This window comes from Sorghum bicolor, chromosome 3 (genome assembly GCF_000003195.3).
Source record: "Sorghum bicolor cultivar BTx623 chromosome 3, Sorghum_bicolor_NCBIv3, whole genome shotgun sequence".
NCBI classification, from domain to species: domain Eukaryota; kingdom Viridiplantae; phylum Streptophyta; class Magnoliopsida; order Poales; family Poaceae; genus Sorghum; species Sorghum bicolor.
Window position 1 is genome coordinate 62,520,220 of NC_012872.2, and position 27,157 is coordinate 62,547,376.

At 40.7% G+C, this 27,157-nt stretch overlaps 4 protein-coding genes and 2 non-coding genes across 8 annotated transcripts; 3 read left to right on the plus strand and 3 right to left on the minus strand.

The window, feature by feature from the left end:
* Positions 2,128-10,265, plus strand: LOC8062176 (kinesin-like protein KIN-14C). Of its 2 annotated transcripts, XM_021457736.1 has the most exons (23): positions 2,129-2,455; positions 2,639-2,766; positions 2,882-3,036; positions 3,117-3,224; positions 3,852-4,086; positions 4,632-4,729; positions 4,812-4,895; positions 4,999-5,076; positions 5,146-5,238; positions 5,324-5,353; positions 5,555-5,896; positions 5,986-6,067; positions 6,165-6,260; positions 6,348-6,527; positions 6,614-6,720; positions 6,805-6,980; positions 7,091-7,255; positions 8,159-8,412; positions 8,513-8,676; positions 9,048-9,177; positions 9,278-9,392; positions 9,588-9,688; positions 9,876-10,265. In XM_021457736.1, exons 3-23 carry the CDS (start codon positions 3,019-3,021, stop codon positions 9,944-9,946), a joined length of 2,727 nt encoding a protein of 908 aa, XP_021313411.1. In that variant the 5' UTR covers positions 2,129-2,455; positions 2,639-2,766; positions 2,882-3,018; the 3' UTR covers positions 9,947-10,265. The 2 variants fall into 2 exon arrangements, with proteins under 2 accessions (XP_021313410.1, XP_021313411.1); XM_021457735.1 differs by lacking the exon at positions 2,639-2,766 and having other exon boundaries at positions 2,128-2,455.
* On the minus strand, positions 10,760-10,832 carry TRNAF-GAA. Its single transcript has one exon. It is a non-coding gene; the product is annotated as a tRNA-Phe (tRNA).
* LOC8062177 lies at positions 11,366-13,281 on the plus strand. The gene is made up of 3 exons (XM_002456300.2): positions 11,366-12,189; positions 12,291-12,639; positions 12,873-13,281. Exons 1-3 carry the CDS (start codon positions 11,633-11,635, stop codon positions 13,110-13,112), a joined length of 1,146 nt encoding a protein of 381 aa, XP_002456345.1. The 5' UTR covers positions 11,366-11,632; the 3' UTR covers positions 13,113-13,281.
* Positions 13,935-18,391, minus strand: LOC8075560 (casein kinase 1-like protein HD16). The gene is made up of 16 exons (XM_002458428.2): positions 17,908-18,391; positions 17,589-17,702; positions 17,418-17,491; positions 17,240-17,309; positions 17,095-17,150; positions 16,952-17,023; positions 16,760-16,854; positions 16,565-16,631; positions 15,932-16,061; positions 15,634-15,852; positions 15,410-15,552; positions 15,146-15,320; positions 14,924-15,014; positions 14,693-14,850; positions 14,402-14,590; positions 13,935-14,317 (listed from the first exon to the last, which is right to left on the minus strand). Exons 1-14 carry the CDS (start codon positions 18,202-18,204, stop codon positions 14,780-14,782), a joined length of 1,674 nt encoding a protein of 557 aa, XP_002458473.1. The 5' UTR covers positions 18,205-18,391; the 3' UTR covers positions 13,935-14,317; positions 14,402-14,590; positions 14,693-14,779.
* LOC8075561 (golgin-84) lies at positions 19,542-26,537 on the minus strand. 2 transcript variants are annotated; one of them, XM_021456872.1, is made up of 21 exons: positions 26,381-26,537; positions 25,990-26,070; positions 25,854-25,903; positions 25,126-25,758; positions 24,906-24,968; positions 24,694-24,771; positions 24,383-24,586; positions 23,690-23,746; positions 23,536-23,610; positions 23,379-23,450; positions 21,719-21,781; positions 21,532-21,630; positions 21,309-21,380; positions 21,054-21,122; positions 20,882-20,929; positions 20,696-20,791; positions 20,518-20,594; positions 20,326-20,371; positions 20,128-20,226; positions 19,992-20,036; positions 19,542-19,900 (listed from the first exon to the last, which is right to left on the minus strand). In XM_021456872.1, exons 1-21 carry the CDS (start codon positions 26,406-26,408, stop codon positions 19,838-19,840), a joined length of 2,118 nt encoding a protein of 705 aa, XP_021312547.1. In that variant the 5' UTR covers positions 26,409-26,537; the 3' UTR covers positions 19,542-19,837. The 2 variants fall into 2 exon arrangements, with proteins under 2 accessions (XP_021312547.1, XP_002458474.1); XM_002458429.2 differs by having other exon boundaries at positions 19,551-19,900; positions 21,309-21,386.
* Positions 26,623-26,695, plus strand: TRNAK-CUU. Its single transcript has one exon. It is a non-coding gene; the product is annotated as a tRNA-Lys (tRNA).

Consider the following 27,157-nt stretch of genomic DNA (forward strand, 5'->3'; position numbering starts at 1 on the left):
TGGGGGTAAGTTGGAGGAGATTTGTGCCGACCTGCTGCTCCATGGCATGAGCATCGGCGCGTGTCGCGTGGAGGCTGAACAACATCTGGTGTTGTGCATCAAGCTAGGAAGAGAAAGAATTCACTCGTGAAGCAGTGCCAAACGTTTAGATCAAGGTGCATAGAGGAGTTACCTAATTCTGGGTCAGATCTAGAGTAGGAGGAGCTGCATTAGGAGCATTACCAAACTAACCCTAAGAATTCTTCTCTTAAATCTACTAGTTTTGATCTTATTCTCATCTTATAATTTTTAGAAAATATAAATAAGACTTTGTTTTCGTGGGGAAAAAATCAGTGGAAATGGTCTTCATGGGGCTGAGCACCTACCGTAGACTTATGACACATACAATGTAAAATCATTCGATGCATTAAAAAAGTAGAGTTTTTTGTTTCAACTATTGCTCCTAAATTTATGCAGCAACCACATGCTTTGGATGATTTTATATAGAGACGTGTCACCTATCCGCAATAGGTGCTTATGGTTGTCCATGAGAACTGTCCCTACTAAATTTCTTTATAAATCAACTTTTTTAAGATGGTGAGAGTACAATATTTTAACCGGCATGGGGTGAGTCATTTTTCCCTTTTGAGTAGCATGGGTGAGTCTAATTTAAAACAACTTAAATTTTGTAACTTATAGAACACTCCTTTGCCTATTTGGTCAGCTGTGTTGTTACTTTTAAATCACTCAATCATATTGCTATTTCAAGCTATGCTGTTATAGCTTTAGGTGGACCGTCTAAAAAAGGTGTAAAAGGTGAAGAAATAAATTAGTGATGACTCGAAGGTTACGAAGCTGTAAATCTAATCATTGCCGTATATCCTCGCAATAGAACTATAAAAGTATTGAAATTGGGCCTGTTTAGATTTAAAATTTTTTTACCTAAAGAGAAAATTTTTTGTGGAATTGGGGTCTAAGAACTAAACGGGGCTAAAAAATTTTGGGGCCAAAATTTTGGGCTGCAATTGTGCACGCACTCCTATAAAAACCCACCAATGACAACTTGAGCTGCATGTTGTTATTGGTAGGCTTCCATAGGAGTGCGTGCACAGTTACAGTCCAAATTTTGGTCCAAAATTTTTTGGTCTCATTTAGTTCTCAGGCTCCAATTCCATAAAAATTTTTTTCTTTGGATAAAAAAAATTCAAATCTAAACAGGCCCGGTAATTTGTAAAAACAACGCCACACCCCTATCTACCTAACAGGAACCTCAGAATGAGCCACGACGTTCAAAATTCTGGTTTAACAGAGACATATAGGCCTTGTTTAGGTCCTAAAAAAATTTGCAAAATTTTTCAGATTCCCCGTCACATCGAATCTTTAGACACATGTATGAAGTATTAAATATAGACAAAAATAAAAACTAATTACACAGTTTGGTCGAAATTGACGAGACGAATCTTTTGAGCCTAGTTAGTCCATAATTGGACAATATTTGTCAAATACAAACGAAAAAGCTACAGTGTCAATTTTGCAAAATATTTTGGAACTAAACAACTTTCCAAAATTTTTGCAAAATTGCTACAGTATCTCTTTCGTTTGTATGTGACAAATATTGTCCAATCATAGACTAACTGGGCTCAAAAGATTCGTCTCGTAAATTTCGACCAAACTGTATAATTAGTTTTTATTTCCGTCTATATTTAATACTTTATGCATGTGTCTAAAGATTTGATGTGATGAGAAATCTTGAAAAATTTTAGATTTTAGGGTAGAAGTAAACAAGACCATAGCCTTAAGTACTGTACAAGGCTAGTTACGCTTACGGTACATTCAGACGAGCTTTAAGCTGGGATATTGGGGAGGGACGGCATGGTACTGCACTGACCAGTGACCACCAGCCTTAACTTGCAAGCAAAACCAAAGCCTTTTTGTTGCTCCATATAAAGTTTAACTCCTGTCACATCGAATATTTAGATATATACATATAGTATTAAATATAAACTATTTATAAAACTAAAACACAGCTAAAGAGTAATTTGTAAGATAAATCTTTTAAATTTAATTAATTTATAATTAGACATTAATTATTAAATAAAAAAATACAATAGCAGCTGTTGAACTTTAACGACCCGACAAAGACCCCTCGAGGAAACACAGTGAAGCGGAGAAGTCACAGGCTCACAGCACTGCAGGGAAAGCTGCTTGAGCCTTAGCGCTGCGCAGAACTCCGGCCGGCACGAGGAGGACGAGAGGAGGGATAAGGAGAGGCCAAGAAAATCCAGGACAAAAGCCCTCGAGCTCACGTCGATCCGCCTCCCGCATTGCCTTGAAGCCTCTCGATTCGGGCGGACCCGAGCTGCCCCGCGGAGGGCTCGATCTGGGCCCAGATCGAGCAGCATTTCGGTCCTGTGCATGCTCAAGCCCCGGCGGTGAGGCATGGGGAACGTGGACGGCGAGCACGAGTTCCATGCAGGTGAGATGGTCGTCGATCTGAGCCATCCCCCTCTCTTTCTTTTTTCCTGTGGGGAATGGTTTAACGCCTAATTCAAATCCTGGAGCTCAAAGTTTGGATCTTTGAAAGTTCCGTGCGTTTAGTATGTGTTAATATTTGGCAAGAATGGTAGGCTGGGGGCGATTCAGCTCTTTTATGCTCCAGGTTTGGCGCTTCACGGAAAAGCCTCGTGCTCTTGATAGGTATTTGCAATGCAGTGCGTTGTAGCAATTTCCCCTTTTTCTGAAATGGGGATGCAGCAATTTTTCAGATTTTTGTGTCGGCAAAATGCGGTATTTGTTCTAAACTTCTAATTGCTGTTTTGGAGATTTAAATTTGAATTTGAGGACCCGAAGTATTGTGCATTTCTAACGATTTTTGCTTCTTTGGGCGATAAACCAATCCTAGCCAACCGGAGAGCTGAGGTGATAGATTGGCTTGGTGGGTTGCTGCCTGAGTTCGACTTGCCTTTGGATTCTTCAGACGAGGAGCTGCGGGAGTACCTTATTGATGGCACGGCACTATGCTACATTGCAGAGAAACTCATGCCCGGCATTCAGGAGGTGACCTCACTCAGCTCAGGGAGGCTGAACTAATGGTGCATGCTACTCTTGCTGATCTAAACATGAGGCTTTGTTTACAGGAAATGTGGGGTGGTAATGCATCGGATCAGAGGTCGAATGTGAAGAAATTCCTCTATTTTGTTGCGGAAATGGGTCTGCCAGGCTTCAGTGTCAAGGATCTGGAGGAGGTGAGGTTACTCCTGTCATGTGAAGATTTGTCTGGTATATGTAGCGATTGCTAGTATGTTTCATTCCAAATAAATGGTGCTCTCATCTCCTTTCCAAGGTGTATGTTAATAATGGTTAGCATAGTTGGTGTCAGTCCTTAATGTTGGCAATAATGACCTACTGTTGTATAGGCACTGCATAGCAATGATGGGTCTATGTCAGTATGAAGATCTATTCACAATTGTGCCGATATATGAGTTTTCCGTCAAAGCTTGACTATGATTGATTGGAAATCAGCAATAACCTTTTAGTTGCAGTTGGAAAGGTTGAAAAGTCTCGAACTGTAAGGAATAGTGAATTCAAAGTGTTCTTACATCTTACAACTCTGATGTAGAATTCTGTAAGTCTGTAAGAGCTTCACACCCTATGGCATGGACTTCAGAGTTCCCTCTTAAAGTCTGTGCCATTTCTCAGAGAGAATATAATTCATAGGTAGATTTTTTTTAATGGCCATAGGGACGGTACTGAGTGGTGCTGATGTATTGTACCTCCTACATTACGATTCAGACTTGCTTCACAATTGTCAACTGAATCTGTGGTTCTGTTCATCCTTATTTTGTTAACCCTAATCCGTTTGATGATTCCAGGGGTCAGTGTCTTCTGTGGTGGAGTGTCTCTTGGCTCTAAAAGATAATGTAACTACAGGATTGGGTCAAAATATTACAAACAATGCTGCTAAAACACCCCTTAGAAGGAAACTGGAACTTGAAGAATCTGATGGGCCTATAATTTCGGTTATGACACCGGGGAAAAGATCTGGGGAGGAAAGATGGAAAGGCCACTGGGATCCTAAGTCTCAACAAAGAAGCATTCTTCATTCTGGTATGCTCATGTTGTTGTTTCTTTAGCATAATCATTTGTGGCATTGGATACTAAGTTAGAGTTTAAACAACTAAGCTTCCATTTATAATTGGTTGCCAGTGGCATATCCCATTTACTCTTGAAGTTTACGTATATAAAGTGATAACAAATATTTTCCAAAATTCATACAATCAGGCATTTTTATTTCAGAGCAAACAAATTCTATATGTTGCCATGGTTTCATATTCATAGTGCCTTTAACTTGTTTAGACTTCTATATGTTGCCAAGGTTTCATATTCATAGTGCCTTTAACTTGTTTATCTTAAATATCCAAGTAACGTTACCTGTTCAGATCTTGTTTCTTGGCTTAGGTGCTTTTCTGTGTTAATCTATTGTCACACTCACCCTTTTTATAAGATGTGATGGAATGTTAATTCCAGCCTCTACAACATGACTATGCACACAGCCCGGTCTTCATTACAATAAATCAACATGGTTCTGAAATCAACAGAACAAAACAAGCCATAAGCCCATAACAAACCAGCATGCTCACCTTGCTTTGCAGGACAAAAGGTCCATGATGCTTTCCAACTTAAGCGAGGCTCCTACACTGATCTTCCTCCTGCCAAAGTTTCAGAGATGATGCATCCAAGAAGTTTAGATGTAACATCTTTAGCATCGCATCATATCATTGCGCTTTTTTCCCCTTGTCTGTGCCCCTTTATTAATTACAATCTTTTCTCAGAATGCCCCTACTCAATCACTTCTTAGAGTTGTTAATGGCATTCTAGATGAGAGCATTGAGAGGAAAAGAGGAGAAATACCACACGTAAGTCTATTTTCAGTGATTTTCAATAAATAGATTGCCTGGAATGCTATTGTTTATTTGTCATTTGTTATTGATGACTAATGTCGGTCTGTTCTTGCTTCAGCGTGTTGTTTATTTGCTTAGGAATGTTGTTCAAGAGATTGAGCACCGCATTGCTATTCAAGCGGATCACATAAGAAATGTAAGTGTGGTATTCGTTATTTATTGTCATAGAAATTCAACTCCTGTAACATATCATTTGTTTTCACAGCAAAATAGCATCATCAAGACTCGGGAAGACAAGTACCGTTCAAAAATTAAAGCACTCGAGACATTAGTAAATGGCACAAATGAAGAAAATGAGGTAACTATTTAATTGGTTCATGATCTGAAAATTCTCACAGGAATACCTACTGCCTTTTGATATTGACACGTCGTTCTTTCTTCAGATGACAGTAAATCGACTTGAGCTAGTTGAGGTATTCAAAATATCCTCATCTGTTTTTCTGTTTCTAATCATGTTACTTACTTGAATCAGTATTTATAAAAATCTGAATTAGATATTGGTTGTGTGATGTTGGACCTTATAATGCTAGGATCACTTATAAGTTGTTGCACTACATTTAGGGCTTGTAGTTGGATTTAACATTATCATAAATTTGTTTGTTTTGTTCATGTAGGTAGAAAAATCAAAACTTGATGAGAAAAGAAAACTAGGTGAACAAGACATGGTTCGACTGATGCAAGAAAAAGAGAATGCAGAAAATACAATTGCTTCCCTTCAGCAAGAAATACAGATCTTGAGTAGGATGCATGAACAGTACCGTGAAAGAAAGGAAACAGAAGCCAGGCAGATGGAGGAACACATGGCTATGAGACTTAAGGATGCTGAGTTTCTTTTAATGCAATCAAAAAAGAAAGTTGAAGAAATTGAATCAGCTTCCCAACTGAAATCTCAACTTTGGAGCAGGAAGGCAAACATTTTGCAGAGTTTTATGGATAATCAAAAATTGTCCATTAAGGTTCTGTCATCTTCCTATACCATTTTTTTGGTTTTCTTTTAGTTTATTTATGTTCTAACCTCTCAGTTTTTAATATTTAACTATGTTAGGACATAAGGATATCATCTCAGTCCATTAAGCAAGAAATGTTTACGCTTCAAATGAAATGGAGGGATGAAATATCTAACATTGGTATGTGGGTTCTCGTGTTTTCTGTTGTCGTATTATTGTATATGTATGTTTGCTGATACTTTGTTCATCTTACTCTTAACTTGTCAAATTTGGTTAGGACATGATTTGAATGGCTTGGTTGATGCTGCTGACAATTACCACAAGGTTCTTGCTGAAAATCAGAAGCTATTTAATGAGGTACAGGAACTAAAAGGTATGTTCCTCAAATGATAACCTTACAATTTGAGCACATTTTATGGCTATTTAACATTCTCCTTTCCGCTCTAATGTTTGCTCTCAGGCAATATCAGAGTCTATTGTCGTGTTAGACCATTTCTTCCTGGTCAAGATGGAAAAACAACCGTTATTGATTATATTGGTGAAAATGGTGAGATTCTCATCACAAATCCCTTCAAGCAAGGGAAGGATGTGTGTCGTATGTTCAAGTTCAACAAAGTGTTTAACACACATGTTTCTCAAGGTATGTCTTAATGGTGTAATCTAATAAAATTTAAAAGTTCTATAATTGAAAATATTGCTCACCAAGTTTTCTTACTTAATTTTCAGCTGAAGTATTCTCTGATATCCAACCTCTGATCAGATCAGTTCTTGATGGATTTAATGTGTGCATTTTTGCCTATGGTCAAACTGGTTCAGGAAAGACATACACAATGGTAAGAGTATAGGGCTCAAACAAGTTGAATTGATAATAGTCTTAGGGATATTACTAACGGGTGTCTGACATTGTTTTTTCTTAGAGTGGGCCAGGCACATCAAAAGATGATTGGGGTGTTAACTATCGAGCTTTAAACGACTTGTTTGACATCTCTCTAAGTAGAAGGAATGCTTTCTCGTATGAGGTGGGAGTACAAATGGTTGAGATTTACAATGAGCAAGTGCGAGATCTTCTTTCAAATGATATTGCACAAAAAAGATATCCTTCGCTAAATATTTATTTTCTATTAAAATATCTCTTATTATTGCATTTTTAATACTTGTGTACTATTAGACATGCAAAAAAATGTTATCTTGACGAAAAGAAACACTAGGAATTTGGAGTACATCTCAACCTAATGGACTTGTTGTCCCTGATGCAAGTTTACATCCAGTCAAATCAACATTGGATGTGCTAGAGTTGATGCAAATTGGACAAACAAATAGAGCAGTTGGGTCAACAGCTCTAAATGAAAGGAGCAGTCGATCTCACAGGTATGTACCAACCAATGTTACTTGAATATTGGGCGTCCTGTCATGCTTCTCTTCTACAACCTAATTTCAGTAGGTTTATTAGATTTCATGCTTTGATAGTAAGATGAAGGGAAAAAGTCACATACCCCCAAACTATCCAGGGTGGACTACTTCACCCCCAAATTATAAAATCGGACATTCTACCCCCTAAACTTTCTGAAATTGGTCAAATAACCCCAAGCGGTTTGGGACAGTGGGTTTGCTACAATAGCACGGTTTTGTTTATTTTGTTTTTTTATTTATTTCGGTTGAATCTTCGAAAAATCATAGAAAATCATAAAATGGAAAGTTCAATTTTTGGACTCCACACGAGTAGATCTACACAACGAGCATATAATATGGTATGCTTTAGTACAAAGTTTTTGTTGTAGCTTTAAATCTATGCTTTTCGACAATTAATTGGAATAATTCATATCTACGGTTTATATGGTCTAATTGTGGCAAAATTTTTATGGTAAACTTATTATTGTATGCTTGAATTGTAGTAAAAACATTAGATTTTGGATAGCCTAGTTATAGATTTATTTAGGTTTATGATATCCAGTTTTATAGCTTTTTTTTGGGGGGGGCGGGGGGTGGTGGTGGTGGTGGTGGTGGTTAGGTAGTCCACCCTAAGATAAAGCACAATGGTAATATTATTCTAAAAATTGATAACAGAATCATAATCGTCATCCATTGTTTATTATATAATCTGTGAGGGTAAATAATACATAATTTTAGATAAACAAAGCTTAATCTCGGTACATACCTTTTTAGAATAGTTGGATCTACTATTTATATATCTTTTTTAGACCAATTAATGTGAGGGTAAATACCTGTAAAATTCTTGTGACATGATGTTCTGATACCTTTTATTGCATGCAGCATTCTAACTGTGCATGTTAGAGGGGTAGATCTGAAGAATGGATCTACTACTAGAGGATGTCTACATCTGATTGATCTTGCTGGGAGTGAAAGAGTTGAGCGATCTGAAGCAATTGGAGATAGATTAAAAGAAGCACAATATATTAATAAATCTCTCTCTGCTCTCGGTGATGTGATTTTTGCTTTGGCACAGAAAAATGCTCATGTCCCTTATCGAAATAGCAAGCTGACTCAAGTTCTACAAAGCTCTTTAGGTAACATATAATTATTTCTCAAAAAAGAGAACACTAAATAGTTGCTAGTTTATATATGTAGACATACTATTTATTATAATTCTCTTTTATTTTCATGCAGGTGGACAAGCAAAGACATTAATGTTTGTACAAATTAATCCAGATACTGAATCATATTTAGAAACAATAAGCACATTGAAGTTTGCTGAAAGGGTTTCTGGAGTCGAGTTAGGTGCCGCAAGAAGCAATAAAGAGGGTAAAGATATAAAAGAGCTGCTAGAACAGGTTTTTGCAACTGTCTCGTATATATTTAGATATTTTTTGTTTCCATCATTCAACACTAGGAAGTAACCTTTGTACAAACTTTACTTCAGCTTTCAACACTAGTAAGCTTTACCTAAATTTTTAGTGATTAGTTTAAAGGGAGAAGTTTTCTTCGTTATCACTAATTTCGTTCAAGTGAAGAAAGAAGAATATGCTTGTTCAACCTTATATGGTGCATACTTATGCTTCAGCATATATCGATAATAAACTCCACGAGAAGTATATTACTGTCAATAATGTTTGTTGATATTGGCAGTTACTATAATTAGAGCTAGCTTTGGCGTCCTCCTATGGTTATCTTGGTTTCAAAAGTCAATCATTTTTGTGTCCAGGTTTCATATCTAAAAGACACAATATCACGGAAAGATATGGAAATTGATCAACTCCTGAAAGACAAAGTCAAATCTCCAAGTTCATTAACATATAGAAATGACAGCAACCAACAGATCCGACGGCAATCGGGTAAGGGATTTATGTTCTAGCGGCATAATGTCATTATACCCTCAAAGTCATTATGTGGTGAATGGAATCAGTAATGGACGCACTTCACCCTCTAATATAGGGGCTGGTGGATCATGTGAAGCCGAATGTGAAGATAACATATCTGATGATGGTTGCTCAGTAGCAGGAACTGAGTGTTCTGTAGGTGGTGCTTCAGAGGCGACACCAGAACGGATGTATGCTAACATCTTAACTTTCCACATCTTATCCCTTACCATCATCTTTTTTTTTACTTCAATATCACATTCTAGTTAAAATTTGCTGGGCTTCCCATAATTCTTTCGCTACATGTGTCAGCATCAAACAATTTACCTTTTTTTTACCCTTTCAGTAATGAATCCTGTTGTTTAAACTATGCTCTACAATTATAGGCAGAAGGCCCCATCAAGGATAGCCAGGTTGTTCCTCACTAAGAATGGCCAGCCTGCAAACCCCAAGCCAAAACCAAGGGAGTCTGCTCTGAAACCACCAGGTACGTTAGAAAGTGAACCACTATGCTACATAGTAGTAGACTAGTAGGCAATAGGCATTGCTGCCTGGTATCACTTCACTGGTATTAAATCAAATTGTGCAGTAGCTGATTGATGCTTTTACAACTTGCGAGCATCCCTAGGCATGATACGATCCCATGATACTGATGAACACTCTATTTGTTATAGGTCGCACGACATCTACAGGAAGCCAGGCGACAGGAGGAGCATCCTCAGTGAAACCCCCAAAGAGGCGGTAGAGAAATAAAGATTGTAGCATCTGGGGGTTTGCCATGTTGATGGTTGATGAGATATGCGTCTGTAAACCGACTCAGGAGATTGTACTGAAACACAACAGGTGATGCTATGTAAGGGTATGTCAACGGTCTGTTGAGTAATGCTGATGAGCAGCCGACTATAGGCTGGACGTTTGATGGGAAATGTTGTTGGATGTGCAGCAGGCGCGAGAGCACCGTTGCCTTTTGAGTTTAGGACTTTAGGCGGCTCTGCAGAGGCCAATGGTGTTTTGAGTTGCAGACGAGAAAAAAGTATAAGATCTTTTCTTCTTTTTTGAACTTATATGAGACCTCTACGGCGACGTCAAAGAACCGAATGAAGGATCCCGCGCCATAAAACGCGAGAGACGGTGTATTGGTGTAAGGCGCACACGGTAAAAAAAAAAGCCAAGAAAAACACTGAACTGAATTGTGCTAGCAAAAAAACACTGAACTGTGCAAACACAAAAAAAGCGGTGAGCGTACACTGAAATGTGCCAAAAAAAAAAAGTAACGTATTATATGCAACCTAGCTTTGTGTGTAATCTATGCAACCACTAATTAAGGCTATAGGATCTAGATCCAACGTCTGATGTTTTTTTCACTTAAACTCCTCCAGCTGTAGAATTGAACTGTTCAAACAAAAAGATTAAAAAAAATTGTACATTGAACTGTGCAACACAGAAAACAATAAAAAGCTGAACTGAACTGTGCCAACAATTTTTTTTCAAAAAAATGTAAACTGTGCATGCAAAAACAATAAAAAGCTGAACTGAACTGGTGAAAAAAAAAACTATATGCGGTGAGCGTGGATCGAACACGCGACCTTCAGATCTTCAGTCTGACGCTCTCCCAACTGAGCTATCCCCGCATTGTTATACAAATTTAAAATAAACGTACTTAATTATAATGCCAATGCCGGTGCTGCCGACATATTGTACCGAATCTTCAGTGCACACCTGCGTTTATGTAAGCTCAAACAATTTACTTAAGCAAAATACCTAGAAAGGGCCAATGCTGGTGCTACTGATTGCCTCTTGTGGTAGTATCTGATGACACAGCGGTGTTATACTTCGAGGAAAACGAGAATAGGTCCCCTCCATCCCACGGTCACACTGCCACTGCCTTCCATAATACAGTACTAATAATAAATTAAGATAAAGAAGTAAAATGCTCGACATGATGGCGCAAAACTGAACGAACCAAAGCAGCTCAACGAAAAAACAAAAGCGCTTTAGTGTTCTAAGAACAATCTTTAACAGAACGCAGAACAAAACGATATCCGGACGGATGGTACACAGATACAGTTGGATCAGCCCCTGGCACAATGATGCTGCATCATGACATGCCATCCCATCCCCTCCCCTCCCCTCTTTCGAGCTGTCATCTGCCGACTGCCTTCCCTGCTTGTCCCTCTTTACCACACAAAGAAAGCTAGCCAAACAAGCTTGGAGCCCCACTTCATGCCCATTTTGATCCGTCCTTGGCTGCCACCACCACGCGCTCGTGTCCCTACGATTACACTGGCGAACTCAAATCAAATTCACTAGAAACTGGTAGAATTTGGCACCTCTTATATTCAAAGCTTAGCCGTGTATATATATGACCATGACCTCCTAGAGCACCATGACTCCATGAGCTAATAATCCAAGAAGAACCATACTGCCACTCATGTCTACTGCGTCCTTTGTCACCTACCTTCAGAGGCCCCGGGAGCTGCCGGTGCCGGAGTTCCGGGCGCCGCCGCCGTCCCCGGTCACCGGCGTCCTGACTGGCAGCAGCTCGGGGTCGTCCGGGTACGGTGAGTGCCACCAGGATGACGACGATATCGGCAGGTTCCTGCGCTGCTCCACCAGGGTCCCAGTGCTGCGGCTGCCGGAGAGGCCCGGCCCACGGAGAAACAAGAAGGCGGCGGCCTGGGCACCGCCTGTCGTCGACATGCGCCTGTTGCACTCACTGTCGTCGGTGGAGGGAGGCGGAGGGTCCGCGGTGGAGGCACTGAGGTCGGCGGCCGTCGCGTTTGGGTGCTTCCAGGTGGTCGGCCACGGGGTCGACGCGAGCTTGCTATCGGCAGCGTTTCGTGCTGCGAGGTCGGAGGGATCGCCGGCGCTGGAGACGGAGGGAATCCGAGCAGGAGATGAGGATGAGCTGTGGTGGCTGCGGGGCGAAGGGGACCAAGAAATGGCGGGAACTCAGCCGTTGCGAAACGGTCCCAACCAATTCATCAGGTATGTATCAACTTTCCATGTCAATAGCAAAACTCAGGCAATACAATGCTTGTCGCGAATTCACGATGCACCACACGCTTTGGATTTTTGCTGGGTCACAGGAACAAAGCAGATGATTTGTTTACTCAGCTTGAGCAAGCTTCAACCAAGCTCCTGCACGCCTTGCAGTTGCAGCAAGCCAGTGCAGCTGAACCGTTGGCTAAAGCTGAAGCAAACGGCTCGCTTCTCTGCATCCGCGAGCACCGACGCAGCGGCAGCAGCGCGTCCGGCGGCCCGATCAGCCAAGATGACGTCCTGCGGATGCTGGTACGGAGCTCGCGGTGCTCGCGCGCTCTCGCTCTCCACCTCTGCCCCGGCGCGTCGGCGTTCCACGTCTTCTCGCGGCGAGGCTGGTCCAGGTTCTCGCCCCTTGACGGCGCCCTCGTGGTCACCGTCGGGGACCAACCACAGGTGATGAATGCATCTTGCCATCAAACTCGAAATTGCAACAGAGATTAGGAAAACTGAAAACATTCTGCACAGCTAAAAAGGAGGCCAGAAAAAAAGTGTCCGTACTCCAGGCCTGCAAACAATACAGACTGAAATGGGAGGCCATGGGCACATTGCCAGTTTGCCATCACTGACACCATTGTTCATCATGATTCAGGACTCGCTACTGACCTGTTTCGTTTCCATGGATGCAGTGCGGGCACTACAAAAGCGTGTCTGGCAAACCAGCTTACAGCAATGATGATCTCCAAGGAGACAGCAGCGATGCCATCTCGGCAGAATTCTTCCTTTCCTGCTCTTCAGCAGGAGCGGCAAAGGAGACTATGAACATGGACACCATGAAGGTCATCCCGTTGAATCTGCAGATCATGGTAGCAGCTTGCCTTGTGCTTGTTTACCATGTCTTCCTGTCATGCTCGTATGCCATTTGGTAATGTTCAGCGAGACAGCAACTGCAGGGCTTGTTTCCCTTTACTGAGTATGCAAAAGTATGCAACACATTTGCCACTGTTAGTCAGCCTAAACATCAGAATGGACAAAACCCAAATTTGGTCTCAGTTATCGGAAGGATAGTACTCCTAACACAGTATCTACATTTACATACTCTGAACCTGAATCTGCTGAGACAAGTATGAAAATCTGATGTGAAAAAAAAAATCAACAGCTGCAGTATCAGACGGTACTTTAAACAGGTTTCAACGATTCATCCATTCATATAAAGTAAGGAGCTGCATTTAGGGTTTTAAGATCCCTTTTGTTTAGTACTCCCTCCGTCCCAAATTCTAAGTCATTCCAAAAATCTTGGAGAGTCAAAATTTTTCAAGTTTGACCAAATTTATATAGCAAACTAATAACATTTTTATTACCAACCAAGTATTATAAGATTCTTTATTAGTTATATTTTCATAGCGTACCTATTTTATGACATAAATTTTTATATTTCTCTCTATATTTTTAGTCAAACTTAAAAATACTTTGACTCTAAGATTCTTGAAATGACTTATAATTTGGAACGAAGGGAGTAATAGACTAATAGTGCATGAAGACTTAGTAATAGTGCATGAAGACTTAGTAATAGTGCATGAAGACCCAGCTCCTGTATGCAATTCCCAAGCAGTTAAAGTGACTACTCGTACCAAGGTGTGAAACCGCACTATTACTATTATTATTACTATTACTATTATTATTATTATTATTTGGATGGAATCGTAGTATGAGTAATTGTAAAGATGTAATCGTCCAGCACAGCAAAAAGAGAATATGACAACTATACCTCATGATAATAGATTAACAGTCAGGCAGGGACCTTCTGAGGCCCTGACACAACTAGGCTGGAGTTCGGTTATACTGATCAGGTGCACATCTGGAAAAGACTTACACCGCTAATGTCCACTAAATTAATGATTAATACGAACTACAAAACATTTACTACTGTACATGCTAGTCTACAATCAAGAACGATAGCAGACGCCTTCACAACAAGACTCAGGGTACCGTAAGACAGAGCCACATTAAGAACTTGCTACAGTGAACTAGCTACATCAAAAGATGGTGCTGACAGGATTCCACATGAAAAGACCTAGGATACAGTACGACCGTAGCATACTGATGCTAGGTAGAGATTCTTAGACCATTTGTCCTGCAATGAAACAAGAGTGCATTTTGTCAGAATCAGCGGTCAGTTGCGATAAGATACTGAATGAGGTACTGCAGGCTTGTTAACCTTCACATGTTGACTAGGGAAAGCAGTTGTCCTCAGTGTCTCTTGGGTTTCATCCGTAGGTCGCCTCCTTGGTACACTTAAAACAAAAGCAGCCTGATCCCAAGTTGCAGCAGTTGCGGTTATCCGGTAACCACTGTCCCACCTTTTATGAATTCCCTCACTGGGATACAAGAAATCCAGTTCAACAACCTGGAAAGTCAACGGCAATAGCTCAATAAGAAATATATCCCACTTAACCTAAGTGTAGAAATAAATGCTAAGAAGGGACTGATGAAGTGGAAAAAATGCTACCTGATCAGAAAACCCAGCATTACGAGACATGACAACAGCCCATCTACTTCCAGCAGTAGCCATGGAAGTTACATAGAAACCATCTCGCTATTTCTTGTTTATCCATTTGTAGGGGAAAGTATCACTAACTTTGTAGGACTGTTGTGTGTAGGCTGTGCCTGGATAGATATAACTATAGTCACAAGAATATTTCATATACTAAGACACTACTGCAAGCTTTAGCTGCTTTACCTTTAGACATTACTACCACCGAGCTGCCATTGCTTGCCCCAGCAAGCGCAGTTATATAGTAGTTCCTCTCCCATTGCTCCATTATCCATTCCTTCACATGGAAACAAACCACCATTAGATTTGGCAATGTAGAGAAGAGAATAGCTTACTTAGTAACTTTACTTGACAAAGTGATTATTTTGTAGAAGTTACATAGAATGAACCAAGGTGCAGATCACTCACTTTGTGAAGGAAATGTGGTGTAAGCTCGTAAACTTGGGAAGCGAAACCAGTTCCAGCATCCATGATTATAGCCCAGAGATTGGAACAAGATGTTATGCAACTAATAAACAGTCTATCGTCATTCCCTTTTTCAATTTGTTGTACAAGCCTTGAATCTGCAACATTGTAGTGGTACCTGCAGTACCCAGTGAATTTGTTGAATTACTTTGGCCCAGCCACAGACACATGATATGTAGCAATAACTAAACTTCTATAAGAGTGTACCTTTGTTTCATAGGTCGTCTGCTATTATAGACACTTATCCATTGTGTTGCAGGCATTCCCATCCTGATCTTCTTCTTTGGTTGTTCATCTGCCTCTTCCTCTATCAATAAGCGGCCTCTCTTTTGGCCAACTTGATGTATAAGCTTTAGAGAAGATGCAAGGGAGATTAGACAAAACCAAAATAATGTTTTTTTTTAAATGACAGATGCAAAATATGAACATACCTTCTGAGCACCATCAGTGTTAATTGGTCTAACATCTGGATTTGGACCTACTACGCTATCAAAAAACGATACACATTTTGCATAGTTGGGTTCCTCATCAAACTTCAAATTGACCACATAGTCTACAAACTCTTTGAAGGGTTGTGGGCAAAAGCAACAGAGAGATTTTGGAGAGGTAGCCATTTTCTTCTTGCAGACAAGGAAGCTTTTGTTTTCACCCTGTAGATGCAAAATAAACATTAAGTACACATATACATCACTAAAACCAATAAAAATGGCTGGAGGATCCACATTTTACCTGATAACCTTGCCAAGGTAGACGTCCCTGTAGAAGAAAGACTAGCGTGTATGCTAGAGATTCTAAATCATCCCTCCTGCTACCTATTCTCCCAAGATGTGCATGAACACTAGCATAGCGAACTGTTCCCCTGAAACAACAGCAGTAACAATGTAACATAACAGTAAGACTAGTACCTCCTTCAGTTGATTCAACTATGAGAAGCATAAGGACCATGGGTTTACTAGCTACTGTGACACTATGTCGAGTGCACCATCTCAACAGAGACTAAGAGACTGATTCCATGTCCAGTAAAGAATGGCTACTACCACGCATGCCAATCAGGACCACTTCACCAGTAGTGAATAGAATAGGTAAGTTCACTGCAGCAAGATTCTGAAAAAGAGTAAAATACTGTACTGATTCTATATGGCTAAGGAAACATGCAAGCTCGCAAGCACAGGGAGCAGTAATGGTTGGCTGAAAAGTGAAAACCGTTTACAGCAGTGGTAATTTCTGGTGTAATGGCTGGATTCAGGAGTGGAAACAGCAAATGGACAGGAAATGTGACAGGATAATCAACATCATCATTTAAGTGCTAGCCTGCTACGGGTAATGCAAGTGATGCCTATCATAAAAGCTTCATCTGATCACCTGAAAACATCTGGTTGCTGATCATATTCAACGTGTTGCCCTGTTGCACTTTTCTTCCACTTCGTAGCTGCCATCAGAAGATCCAAGAATACAAAATTATTTACATGCCTTAATCTGTTGTCTACAAACAGAACAGACAAATTCAAATCATCGTAGATGCTGCCGGTTGAGCGATAAAAAAGTAAATTAACTTACCTAAGCCAAGATCAACAAGGAAGAGTTTCTTTTCTTCAGGTGTCCCAGGAGTCCCTAGCAAGAAATTCTCTGGTTTGATATCGCCATGAACATACCTGAAATCCCAAACTTTTTTATTTTAAAATTTTGCCAGTGGATGAAAGAAATGCATAAGGATCTACACAGAAAGAATAATCGGTGGTGTTAACTGACCCTTTTGAATGCATTTTCTCAAGTATGGAGATTGATTCAATAGCAATACAAGCAACCATCTGAGATGACATTCTGCTAAGAAAGGAATGACATTAATGGTAAACTAAAAGTCAATATCAAGTGGACTCAAAACTATGACTCACGTGTGAGAGTTATTATTCCAGACATCCCAAAGACTGGGTCCGAGCATATCAATAACCTGAATTTTTAAGACCAAGTTAACTAGTATCTAAAAACGATCAGAAATACAGAAGCTAATACTTCATCAGTCCAAAGAAAGTGTTATACCATAACAAAGTAATCCCCTTGGCGTCCTTTGTAGTGGACTCGGGGAACCCCATGAATGCCACTGACGACGCTAAATGTGCAATAACCATGAAAACCGATCAGCTACCCATAAGTTGAATGATCTCCGAAAGACTTGCACCTTCTCATACCCAAATCATAAGATCATAGATTGACTTACTTGTAAACTGCCCACTCATAAGGAGGGCCATAGTGACATCCTGTACTGGTCCTATGCTCAAACTTCAGTGCCACCTAAGATAGAAAGGAAGACGGCTTACTCTCCGGTGCTAATACAGACCACAATTCCAGCTTTCCAAGTCGACTTGTACTAAAGAAAATCCTCTATTACCTCAACAGCACCTGGACCAGTAGCTGACATGCGGTGGCCAACATATACTTGGCCAAAACCACCTTTCCCAAGCTTCTTCCCGACTCTATACTTTGGTGAACTACCCACCTGGATCTGTATATGTAGAACAAGCAGGCAAAGATTAAATCAAAATCATATGGAAGTGGAATGATCGGAAGCAAACTAGAAGGTAACGCCTTTGCGTAGAAAAAGCATAAAATAGACGGTGGAACCAAATTTCATCTCTCGGAATCATCTTAGAGAGCACAACACAATCGAAGCGCAGCAGGCACAATTAAACATCATACGAAGAGCTCACCGTGTCAGGGACAGGGGGGCTGCCCTCCTCGTCGCTTATCAGCTTGTCGTCGCTGTCCCCGTCGTCCATCCCACGCTCCCTCTCGTCGTCGCCGCCTTTCCCCGCGACGACCTCCACGAGCCTGGCCTCCTCCCGCTCCCTCTCTCCCGCCCTCGTCACCCTCCGTTTTTTCTCCGCCGGCGGTGGTGCCGGTGCCGGTTCCGGTGCCGCCGCCGCCGCCGGAGCTTTGTCCTCAGCCGCCGCCGGACTCCCCTGAGCCTCTCGGGCCCTTCGCGCCGCGCTATGCAGCACAGGCATCCTCAACAACGGAGCCCCATGGCCCCGTCCCGCCTCAGCTTAATGCTCCGCCTCCTCTTGAGATTCGGCCGCCGATCTCAGGAAGGAGCTGAGGCCTGTGCCATATGCATATTTATATAACATTAAATATAGATAAAAAATAACTAATACGAGTAATTAATTATATATTATGAGATAATTTTTTAAACTTAGTTAGTCTATAATTGAATAAAAATTACCAAATACAAAGAGTACACAAAAATTTCTTTCCTTTCAAATATCTATTACTACAATGGCTGAAGCAGGGTTGTTTAAGAAATTTCCAGACCATTGGAGGTGTCATGGCCCCTGCTAGCACCCCTGGCTACGCCACTGTCTCTCTGTTCGCTTAAACTTATGTGTCGAATCTGCCAACTATTCAGCAATGTTTATCTCTTACAATAAATTAATGAATAGTATTTTCAGTCATTACTTTTCAAACAAACGAACATAGTCACTGAATATTTTCAGTCCAAAATTAACGAAGCAGGGAATATTGAGAAATTAGTACCTGCTAATTTTTTGGTCCAAAATTAATAAAGCAGGGAATGCTGAGAAATTACTACCGTGTTGAGCTCTGGTGTACGCACAGGCGCAAAATTCCTCTCTCTCCTTTCCTTCTCCTATACTATACCGCCTGTTTCCCCGAGCGGGGTCTGCTGGAGCTCCGAAACCGAAATTTTGGACTACTGACGCAACGGCGGGGAGCCGCGCGACGTATCGTTTCCGCCTTCCAAATTAAAAAATTCCTCTGGGCTCTGCCGCTCTGGCCTCGGCTTCGCGCCGAAGGATAGCCCGCCAGCGCCACGCCGCCACCACGACGATGGCGCGGACTGATGGGCTCCCCCGGGCTTCGCACTTGGGTGGGATGAAAATTTAAAAGGGTCGGGCAGGAAACGGCCTGTTTCTACTCGGCCCCGCTGTGATGATTCAGGCCTTGTTTAGTTCACGAATTCTTTTAGTTTTGGCTATTGTAGTCTTTCGTTTATATTTGATAATTATTGTTCAATCATAGACTAACTAAGATCAAAATTTATCTCACAAATTACAGGCAAACTATATAATTAGTTTTAATACTCTATAAATGCGTCCAAAGATTTGATATAACGGAGAATTTTGAAAATATTTGAAAACTAAACAAGGGCTTAGTTGGTGAAAAATTTTTGGGTTTGACTACTATAGTCTAGTGGAGAGATAATACTTGATAGCTTGTGAGTTTTCTGCGGTCAAAACAGGGATAAATTGTACTAGTAATGAAAGAAAGATACCCCTAGATTTCAAATGCCCGACAGTTTACCCGAGACTCAAGAGTACAGGAACTGGCTCAATTGGGTTGTGTGGGGTATATATTATGTCAAGGTGTGCATACAAGCTGGATCATACTCAGTCTGACTCATCAATGAGTGTAAAAGAATGGATTATAGAGCCCATGGCCAAACAACGAATGCTACTATACTTTACAAAAGATGAGGGTGAAGAAAAATATAGGGGAAAAAAGAAATAGGAGGGTTAATAGGGCATTCAAGCAGGGAAACTTGTAACGCGTGTGGGGCTAGAATCAGTGGGGAATGCCTGAATCAACAAGATATAAGAAGGGCACAGAGACGGCTATGGATTATGGCAGGTTTGCGCTGGCCAGACCCCCCATGGCTGAATTTCCTTCTCTGGATGCGAAGTCCTGTAGCATTCAAACAAATTGAACAACAAAATTCAGTTGAAGGTTCATATGCACATGAATCTAGAGAATATGTGATAGCATGGTTGAGTACCTGAAGGCGGTTTAACAAGTGCATCAAGAACAAATGCACGAACACCTGGTGTAGCCAAAATAGATTTATAGTCAGAAAGAAGTCTTAGTTTGTTAAAACAAAAAAGGGCAAACATAGGAAGTTATGTGGTTCGTGCCAGATAGAATAGCAGGGTGACTCGTGCAACGGGATGACGCCACAAAAATCTTGTTGCACGCACAGCTCCTGTATCTAAAAGCTTCGCAGCCTTTTGTAACTGGAACAAAGATGTATAGAGAACAATGTTAATCTTGACAATTCATTTATTGTAATTTAAAAGGGTGTAAATCGTCAGGCTAGCACTGTTCATATCTACCTGCTGATTTGCTGTTGCCATGTGTCGATGATGTAGAGGAAGAGGCCTACAATATGCATACTTAATTGTTTAAGAATGTACTAGAGTTTGCAAATAGGTGGATATACTTAAGACTGGATAACATCAATCAATTTTAATGAAATCCAAGAATGATGAAAAACACAATTTTCAGGTGCGAAACAGTTAACGTACTCTAATGCCTTGATATCAGTATCTTCTTCCCACGACGAAGCTGATCTGCGAGTAGCTTTACTCCTTTCTGCTTCGATCTATCAAATAGAGGACATTGGTAACAAAAGGGCAGCAAGATAAGAACATCTGCAGTGAACTTGTTAGGACAAACAGCAACAGAATGAGGAGAAATTAAAACCTGCACTTCATGAAATTGTTTCAATGATTTCTCCAGTTGGAACTCCAATGCGGCCTTTTCGCTGGCCATGGATTCCAATTGTGTTTGCTTGTGGTACTGGAAGAAGGATCCATATAGAGAATCAAATTAGCTCTCAATGTTAAGGGTGCCAAGGACGCAGAAGAAACGGACAGGTTGATTGCATACCAGCAAGTCAGTTAGCTCACGGTATCTCTTCTCAAGCTCAACATGCTCCTAATAAAAAAACAAGAAACATTCACAAAATAAGTGCTCCGTAGGATATTTAATAACCTAAATCTGTATGACTTGGTTAGGGTCAAGGAAAGTAACATCAACAGCTTAGCAACAAATATTTCACCTGTCTAGAATAATGTTCTGCATCTCTTCTCATTCCAGCCATTTCAACTCTCATTTTCTGTAACTCGGCCTGCATTGTGAAAATAAGGGAGCAGTAATGTGTAAATACAAAACAATACCCTTAACAAAGGTTATCATGAAAATAGTTTAATAGTCCTAGCTACAACTTAAAAATCAAACCATGCACATCCAGCAGTACAACAAAAAATATGAAGAAAATACTGAATCTTTAGTTGGGTGATGAAATTAATGTCACCTCCAAGGACGATATCTTTGCCTCTGCCTCTCGTTGGCTTTGCCGTGCACGCTCAACTTCTTCCTGCCAAGCCTGCATCTGTTCCCACACCAGTAAGAGATATACACACAGTAGGACAACCCTGACCAGTAAGACACCTTGTGCAATAAGTGTATTCCACATCAAAGGCATGAAGTACAACTCAGTTGAGCCCTCAAAGACAAAAGGATGTTTTAATTTTCACCTGAAGAACTTGATTAGCTTCTTCGGAAGGCTTTTTCTGTGTGCGGCGATTACGAGCCTCCATCTCCTGTAGTTCTTGTTGCAATGAAGCACATTCAACCTAGGATAACCAGAATATTCACGATAAATAAGATAAACAAACCAGCTCATAGCCTAGTGTGCAAAACACAAGGTGGGAAGGAATGTACCTCAAGCACAGCCACCTTGTGCTCCAATTCCAGCGCTCTTGATGAGCTTTGATCAGCAGCTCTCTGGATGACATCAGAACAATTAAGATCAGCATTAGAGTATCATCAGTTATATTAAGAAAGTACATGTTACAAATTACTTCCTCTGGTCACAAAAAAGTGATGTCTTGGGGTTTTATGAAGTTAATTGTTTCAAACTTTGATTACAAATTACGTACTTTTGATGAGTTCGAGTTTGGATATTTGAAAATGATAGGAGTAGATATGTATCGAAAAGTAGTTTCATAGCAGTATACCTTTGGTAATTGGTATGTGTAGCAAATACATTATAACAAAAAAATAGTGGGCAAAGTTGAGTTTTGGAGTTCATGACTCCATGTCCAAAAAGTCACTTTATTTGTGAATGGAGGGAGTTGTTAGCAGCATTAAAGCTGAGATCTGCATGCAATATAGGAAGCGGAATGTGTATAACAAATATAACTTCAGAGCATCGAAGTTGGTCAGTTACATCACTTTGTTGAGATTATGTTGTTATTCTACTTAATTTGATATTTTGAGTATAAACCTCTGAAATCTAAATGAGTAAAATATGTACCAAAAAAGTTTAAATAACAATGGAGGACCAAGCATTGAGTTAGTTCATGCTCACAGCTGCTTATTTAAATAACCACACCTGAAGTTTACAAATACAGCATACAAAAATAAAACAAAATTGTCCCTGACCAGGGCAGTATGCAGGGGTGGATCCAGGTTGGCCATAATGTACCCAAAAAATCGTGAAGATTACTGAGTACTAGGGAGTATGTAACTATGTATGCATCCAGCTAAAACATGTGAAGCTCAATGGTGTGCAATTACCATGGCCCCTAGGTAGCCAGTGGCAACAAGAAACTGACTGCCAAGACACAGAAGAAATAGGTAGTTGGCTAGCTAGCTTGCTGAAGCCTGAAGCCCATGCATATGCAGAAGGAAGCAGTACAACTGCTCTTGCTCTATATGACATGAAACCCCAAACTTCTGTAATCCAGTTTCTTTTCTGTATACCTTTGAATGTATTGCTTGCTTTTTCTCATTCTTTTGGGCAGCATCTCTCCACTAAAGTTTTGATGTTAGGACAAATTTGATGATTTCATGCTGGACCACTGGTAGACTCATGGTTGGACCTTAACTCCTTAAGTGAATAGTAGTAGTTTCAGACAATCTATAGTTCAATACAGGCACAAATTTTTCCCACTCTGAACAATGCTTTTAACAAGAGGTTTTCAAGTTATGAAATTGTTACCGATCAAAAGTACAATAGTGCATATATGGTCATACTTATGTCCAAAATTTTGATGGCAGTTCTTGAATTCCTAGTTCTACTACCTTGGTCAGTGTGCACACCCAGTGACCGGGTGATAATTTTCTAGATCCGCCACTAACAGTATGCACAAGAAACTTTTATCTTATTTGACTGTAATGGTTCTTGAAGACCAAAAGAACCAGACTGTAATAGATGAGCTTTCATTGTTTTATTGTGCACAAATATGACACTGGAGCTTAATAAGAACTAAACATTTGCTTAGCATCAATGTGCTAGTTTCCGGTTTGCATCCAAAAAAAATATAGCTGCATGACTTTCACAAATTTGCATGATGATAGTTATACCTTGTAAAATTACCTGGATTCTAGCTAGAGCGTTTGATGCCTCAACAGCTCGATGTTCTAGTTCTACTTCTCTCTCAACAGCTGCCTGCATTGTAACAAGTGACTAGAATATAATAGAAGAAACTATGGAGAATATAAAGTGCTGAAGAGACTGAACTTTGACAAATTACCATCTTTGTGGCATTATGAGAAATGCGCTCTTCTTCAGCCCTGCGCTCTGCAGTAGCAAGCTCCTCCCGTAAAGCCTAAATTAAATGGTGTTTGGAGGTTATGTATCTGATCTGCATCATGGGAACTGACATAAACCATCTTTGCCTTACTAACCTGGATAACCCTAGTTTCAGTAAGTTCACGGTTCCTCCTGAGACCATCCATATCTTCCTGGTTCAATAGACAATAGGGTTAATATTATAGTATTTATCTTTTTTAAGGATCAATCTATCTACTAAAATGCTATTAGTTGTAAGTGATTACAATTTTTTTCTTGAATGCACTTATGCACAAGAGAGCTGAGTACTGTTGCATTATTACCCCCCCCCCCCCAACATCAGGTCTATATCCAAAAGTTTAGACACAGCAAGTAGTAGCAACACATAGTAACAAAATGGTAACTAGTCCAATTTCTAATGACATCTGACAAAGCCCATATCAGGCTGGCTTACAATTCCAAGAGCAAGTAGTCCATTAAATAGAACAATGAGAGAGAAAGGTTGCTAAGATTGTGATGAAGGGTCTCTGAATATTGATGCTTGAGAAACACAGAGGGTAAGCTGTTTATTAAACAATGTGCATTTAGCTCTAGAATATCAAACCCTGAAAGGGTAAGCTGTTTACTAGAACATGTAATAAACTAATAAAATTACCAAGGACAAGAGTAATTGAAGTGTTAAGAGTGTCTACAGAAGCACATACTACTAATGGTAGGGTGATAAGCTACAAACCGTAGCTCCCTTAGACCTTAGGTACTAGCTATGGTATGCTTATAGAAGAAAGAGAGTAATATAAGATGAATGATACCTCTAAAGAAGCAAGCTTTTCTTCTGAAGCTGCTGCTCTTTTCTTACAAGAGTCCAATGATTTAACAAGAGATTCAATCTCTGCATTTTTTGCAGTCAAAGCATCTACCATATTTGATTCGGCTCTTGAACCTTCAACTCTGGACATTGATAGTTCTTGCTGTAGTTGCTTTATATGAGCCTCATACGAGGTAGATTTTTCTCTCTGGCATGTTCAATAACATTAATGTATATTAGGAGGGAAACTGCATACAGTTGGGTGGAGATAAACAGAAAACTGTAGTCACAGTTAACTGCGTGAACTAACTAGACCTCTTGAACAAGAAGTTCCTCCAGCTGTGCATTTTCAGACTTATACTCTTGGAGGCGGGACGAAAGTCCAGCACAAACCTACTCATAAGTTGAAAACAAATGGAGAAAGAACATATTGGTAAGTTGAAAACATATGAACAAGAAAACAAACAGATTAGCCAAAACAGATGGAGTACGAGTAGTGAGGCAACTGAGCTTATGCTTATCCTTACCCGAGCTAACCTAGCTTCTTTTGATTGGCCAGTCTTGACAGCACTTTTTAACAATCCCTGAGCCTATAAAAGATCAACAAAACAATGGGAAATGAACAAGAGAACATATTCAAATATCAATCATAACAATTTGTTCACTGAGTTTCTAATTTTCTGCATCTTGATGAAATGATGTGCAGCTCTCCTATGTGTTCGAGAGAGAGAAAAAACAGCAGCATACCTCATCAAGTTGGTCTTGTTCTTTCACAGAAACTGACTCTGATTTCTGTTCATGTCGATCTTCTATGCTTTCAGGTGAATCTGAAACATTCTCTTTCTTTGATTCTTGCAGTTTGCCAGCAACCTCTGTATTTGGCAATTCAGACACATTTCTGTCCTGGATAATAGTCACAGCAGAGTCTCTTTCCTCCAAATTAATCACTGGACCAATCTCAGCAGTCTGGTTACTACTGCTCAACTCACTTTTTTCATCTGGAACTGAAGAATAGCTTTCAACAGCAGTCTCTGAATTGGAATGTATAACACCATCCACAATGGGAGCTGCATTGTCAGAGTTTTTCTCCATCGGTTGAACTTCAACCGTGGAATTAACAACAGTCCCAGACTTATCAGTCTTAAGATCATCAGTAGCTTTCTCCCCTTTCTCCAATGTAACCTCGTTACCGACTTCCTTAACATTGACCTGAGTGACTTCTGGTTCACTAGCACTTGTATCAACACTTGATGAATCTGCCGGCGGCGAAGGCCTGATCTTCTCAATCTTCATCCGCTCTCGCAGTGGTTGCCTACTCCTCCTTTCCTTCTGAGCAGATGCCTTGTTACCACCATCGGCATTAGTGAGCTTCAATGGACCCTGCAAAAGAAATTAATGTCAAAGCTTGAACAATGGCTCTCATGTGTAGTATGTAAAGAAACAAGTTATGCTCAAGAAGGCTGTTAAGTAGTGACCTTCTCTCTCGGCTTTCCCTTCTTTGCCTGCACTTCTTGGTTGTTTGGTCCTTCACAAACAAACATTCAACTAGCAAAGATTAGATTACCTGCCAAATGGCTAAATGGGCACGTATAAACCAAGGAGGCACGCTACCTGAAGGCTGAGAGGTAGACTGCTCATCCGACAGTTCTGTTGCGACGATCTTGGCCCTCCGGTCGACGACTTCGAGCAAGTCTATTACAAAAAAAAAAGGAACACCACACTCAGATTCCATATTGCAAACTCCTCACAGCGCAATCAAGCAGCCGGAAACAGTGACGGGTTTCAGTTAGGTGCAATTAGGCGCGCAGAATGATCAAACAGAGCATACTACCACAGCTATAGTCTAGAGGCAATACTAGTCTCACGGAGTAATCAGCGCGGGGAAAGTACGAGAGTTGTGGGATGGAGAGGAGGACGGCAGATCTTCGCCGACGGAGAGGGGTGGATCTGTGTGGCGCGGCGAGATAGAGCGAGGGAGGTCGGGCCGTCGGGGGGTTCGTACCTTCGGCGACCTTGAGCCAGGAGGCCATGGCAGGATCCCCCGCTGGTGGCGCAGTGTGACGGCGAGCGAGCTTGATAAATTGGCTGGTGTGAGATCTCCGGCCACGGCAGTGGGGTTCCAAGTAAGGTGCCGCAACTCGCAGCGTTTGGTAGCGTAGCGGGGGCGACGGGTCGGAAGGGTGCGCACCAACCGATCCTTAGAATAAGATCAAATAAGTTCTAAGTAAGCATAGGGTCATAATTGCCCGTCTAGCTCAGTCGGTAGAGCGCAAGGCTCTTAACCTTGTGGTCGTGGGTTCGAGCCCCACGGTGGGCGTGATTTTAGTTTTGCCCCCATTTTCAATTTTCCGCGTCACATGTCCATTAATACAGTGGGAAGATGTTTTTCACGTCACATATGAAATCCATGTCCGCGTCACATGTCCATTATTACAGTGGGGAAGATGTTTGCCACGTCACATATGAAATGTCACATATGAAATCCATGTCAGCCATGTCCATTGGTACAGTGGGGAAGATGCTTAATAGTTCATTTCATTTATTTGGATTTTGCCCCCATTTTCAATTTCGCACGTCACATATGAAATCCAGTTCAGCCATGTCCATTAGTATAGTGGGGAAGATGCTTAATAGTCCATTTCATTTATTTGAAAATATTGCTGGCATGGTAATCTGCTACAAAACTCTATGTCCTTTCAGGCTATCCATATATTGAATATGTTATAAGACATATTAGCAATTTAGATATTATTACCCTAGTAAAGAATCTTCAAACTAA

Coding starts and splice junctions, on each gene's coding strand:
- LOC8062176 (XM_021457735.1), top strand. CDS start 2,419: ATGGGGAACGTGGACGGCGAGCACGAGTTCCATGCAG. Junction 4,730..4,811: donor TGCATCCAAGAAGTTTAGAT/GTAACATCTTTA, acceptor ATCTTTTCTCAG/AATGCCCCTACTCAATCACT. Junction 4,896..4,998: donor AAAGAGGAGAAATACCACAC/GTAAGTCTATTT, acceptor TTCTTGCTTCAG/CGTGTTGTTTATTTGCTTAG.
- LOC8062177 (XM_002456300.2), top strand. CDS start 11,633: ATGTCTACTGCGTCCTTTGTCACCTACCTTCAGAGGCCCCGGGAGCTG. Junction 12,190..12,290: donor GGTCCCAACCAATTCATCAG/GTATGTATCAAC, acceptor GCTGGGTCACAG/GAACAAAGCAGATGATTTGT. Junction 12,640..12,872: donor CCGTCGGGGACCAACCACAG/GTGATGAATGCA, acceptor CCATGGATGCAG/TGCGGGCACTACAAAAGCGT.
- LOC8075560 (XM_002458428.2), bottom strand. CDS start 18,204: ATGCCTGTGCTGCATAGCGCGGCGCGAAGGGCCCGAGAGGCTCAGGGG. Junction 17,492..17,588: donor CTGGTCCAGGTGCTGTTGAG/GTAATAGAGGAT, acceptor TTTCTATCTTAG/GTGGCACTGAAGTTTGAGCA. Junction 17,024..17,094: donor TGGAATAATAACTCTCACAC/GTGAGTCATAGT, acceptor CTTTCTTAGCAG/AATGTCATCTCAGATGGTTG.
- LOC8075561 (XM_002458429.2), bottom strand. CDS start 26,408: ATGGCCTCCTGGCTCAAGGTCGCCGAAG. Junction 24,587..24,693: donor AGGAACTTCTTGTTCAAGAG/GTCTAGTTAGTT, acceptor TGAACATGCCAG/AGAGAAAAATCTACCTCGTA. Junction 21,631..21,718: donor ACAAGGTGGCTGTGCTTGAG/GTACATTCCTTC, acceptor TGGTTATCCTAG/GTTGAATGTGCTTCATTGCA.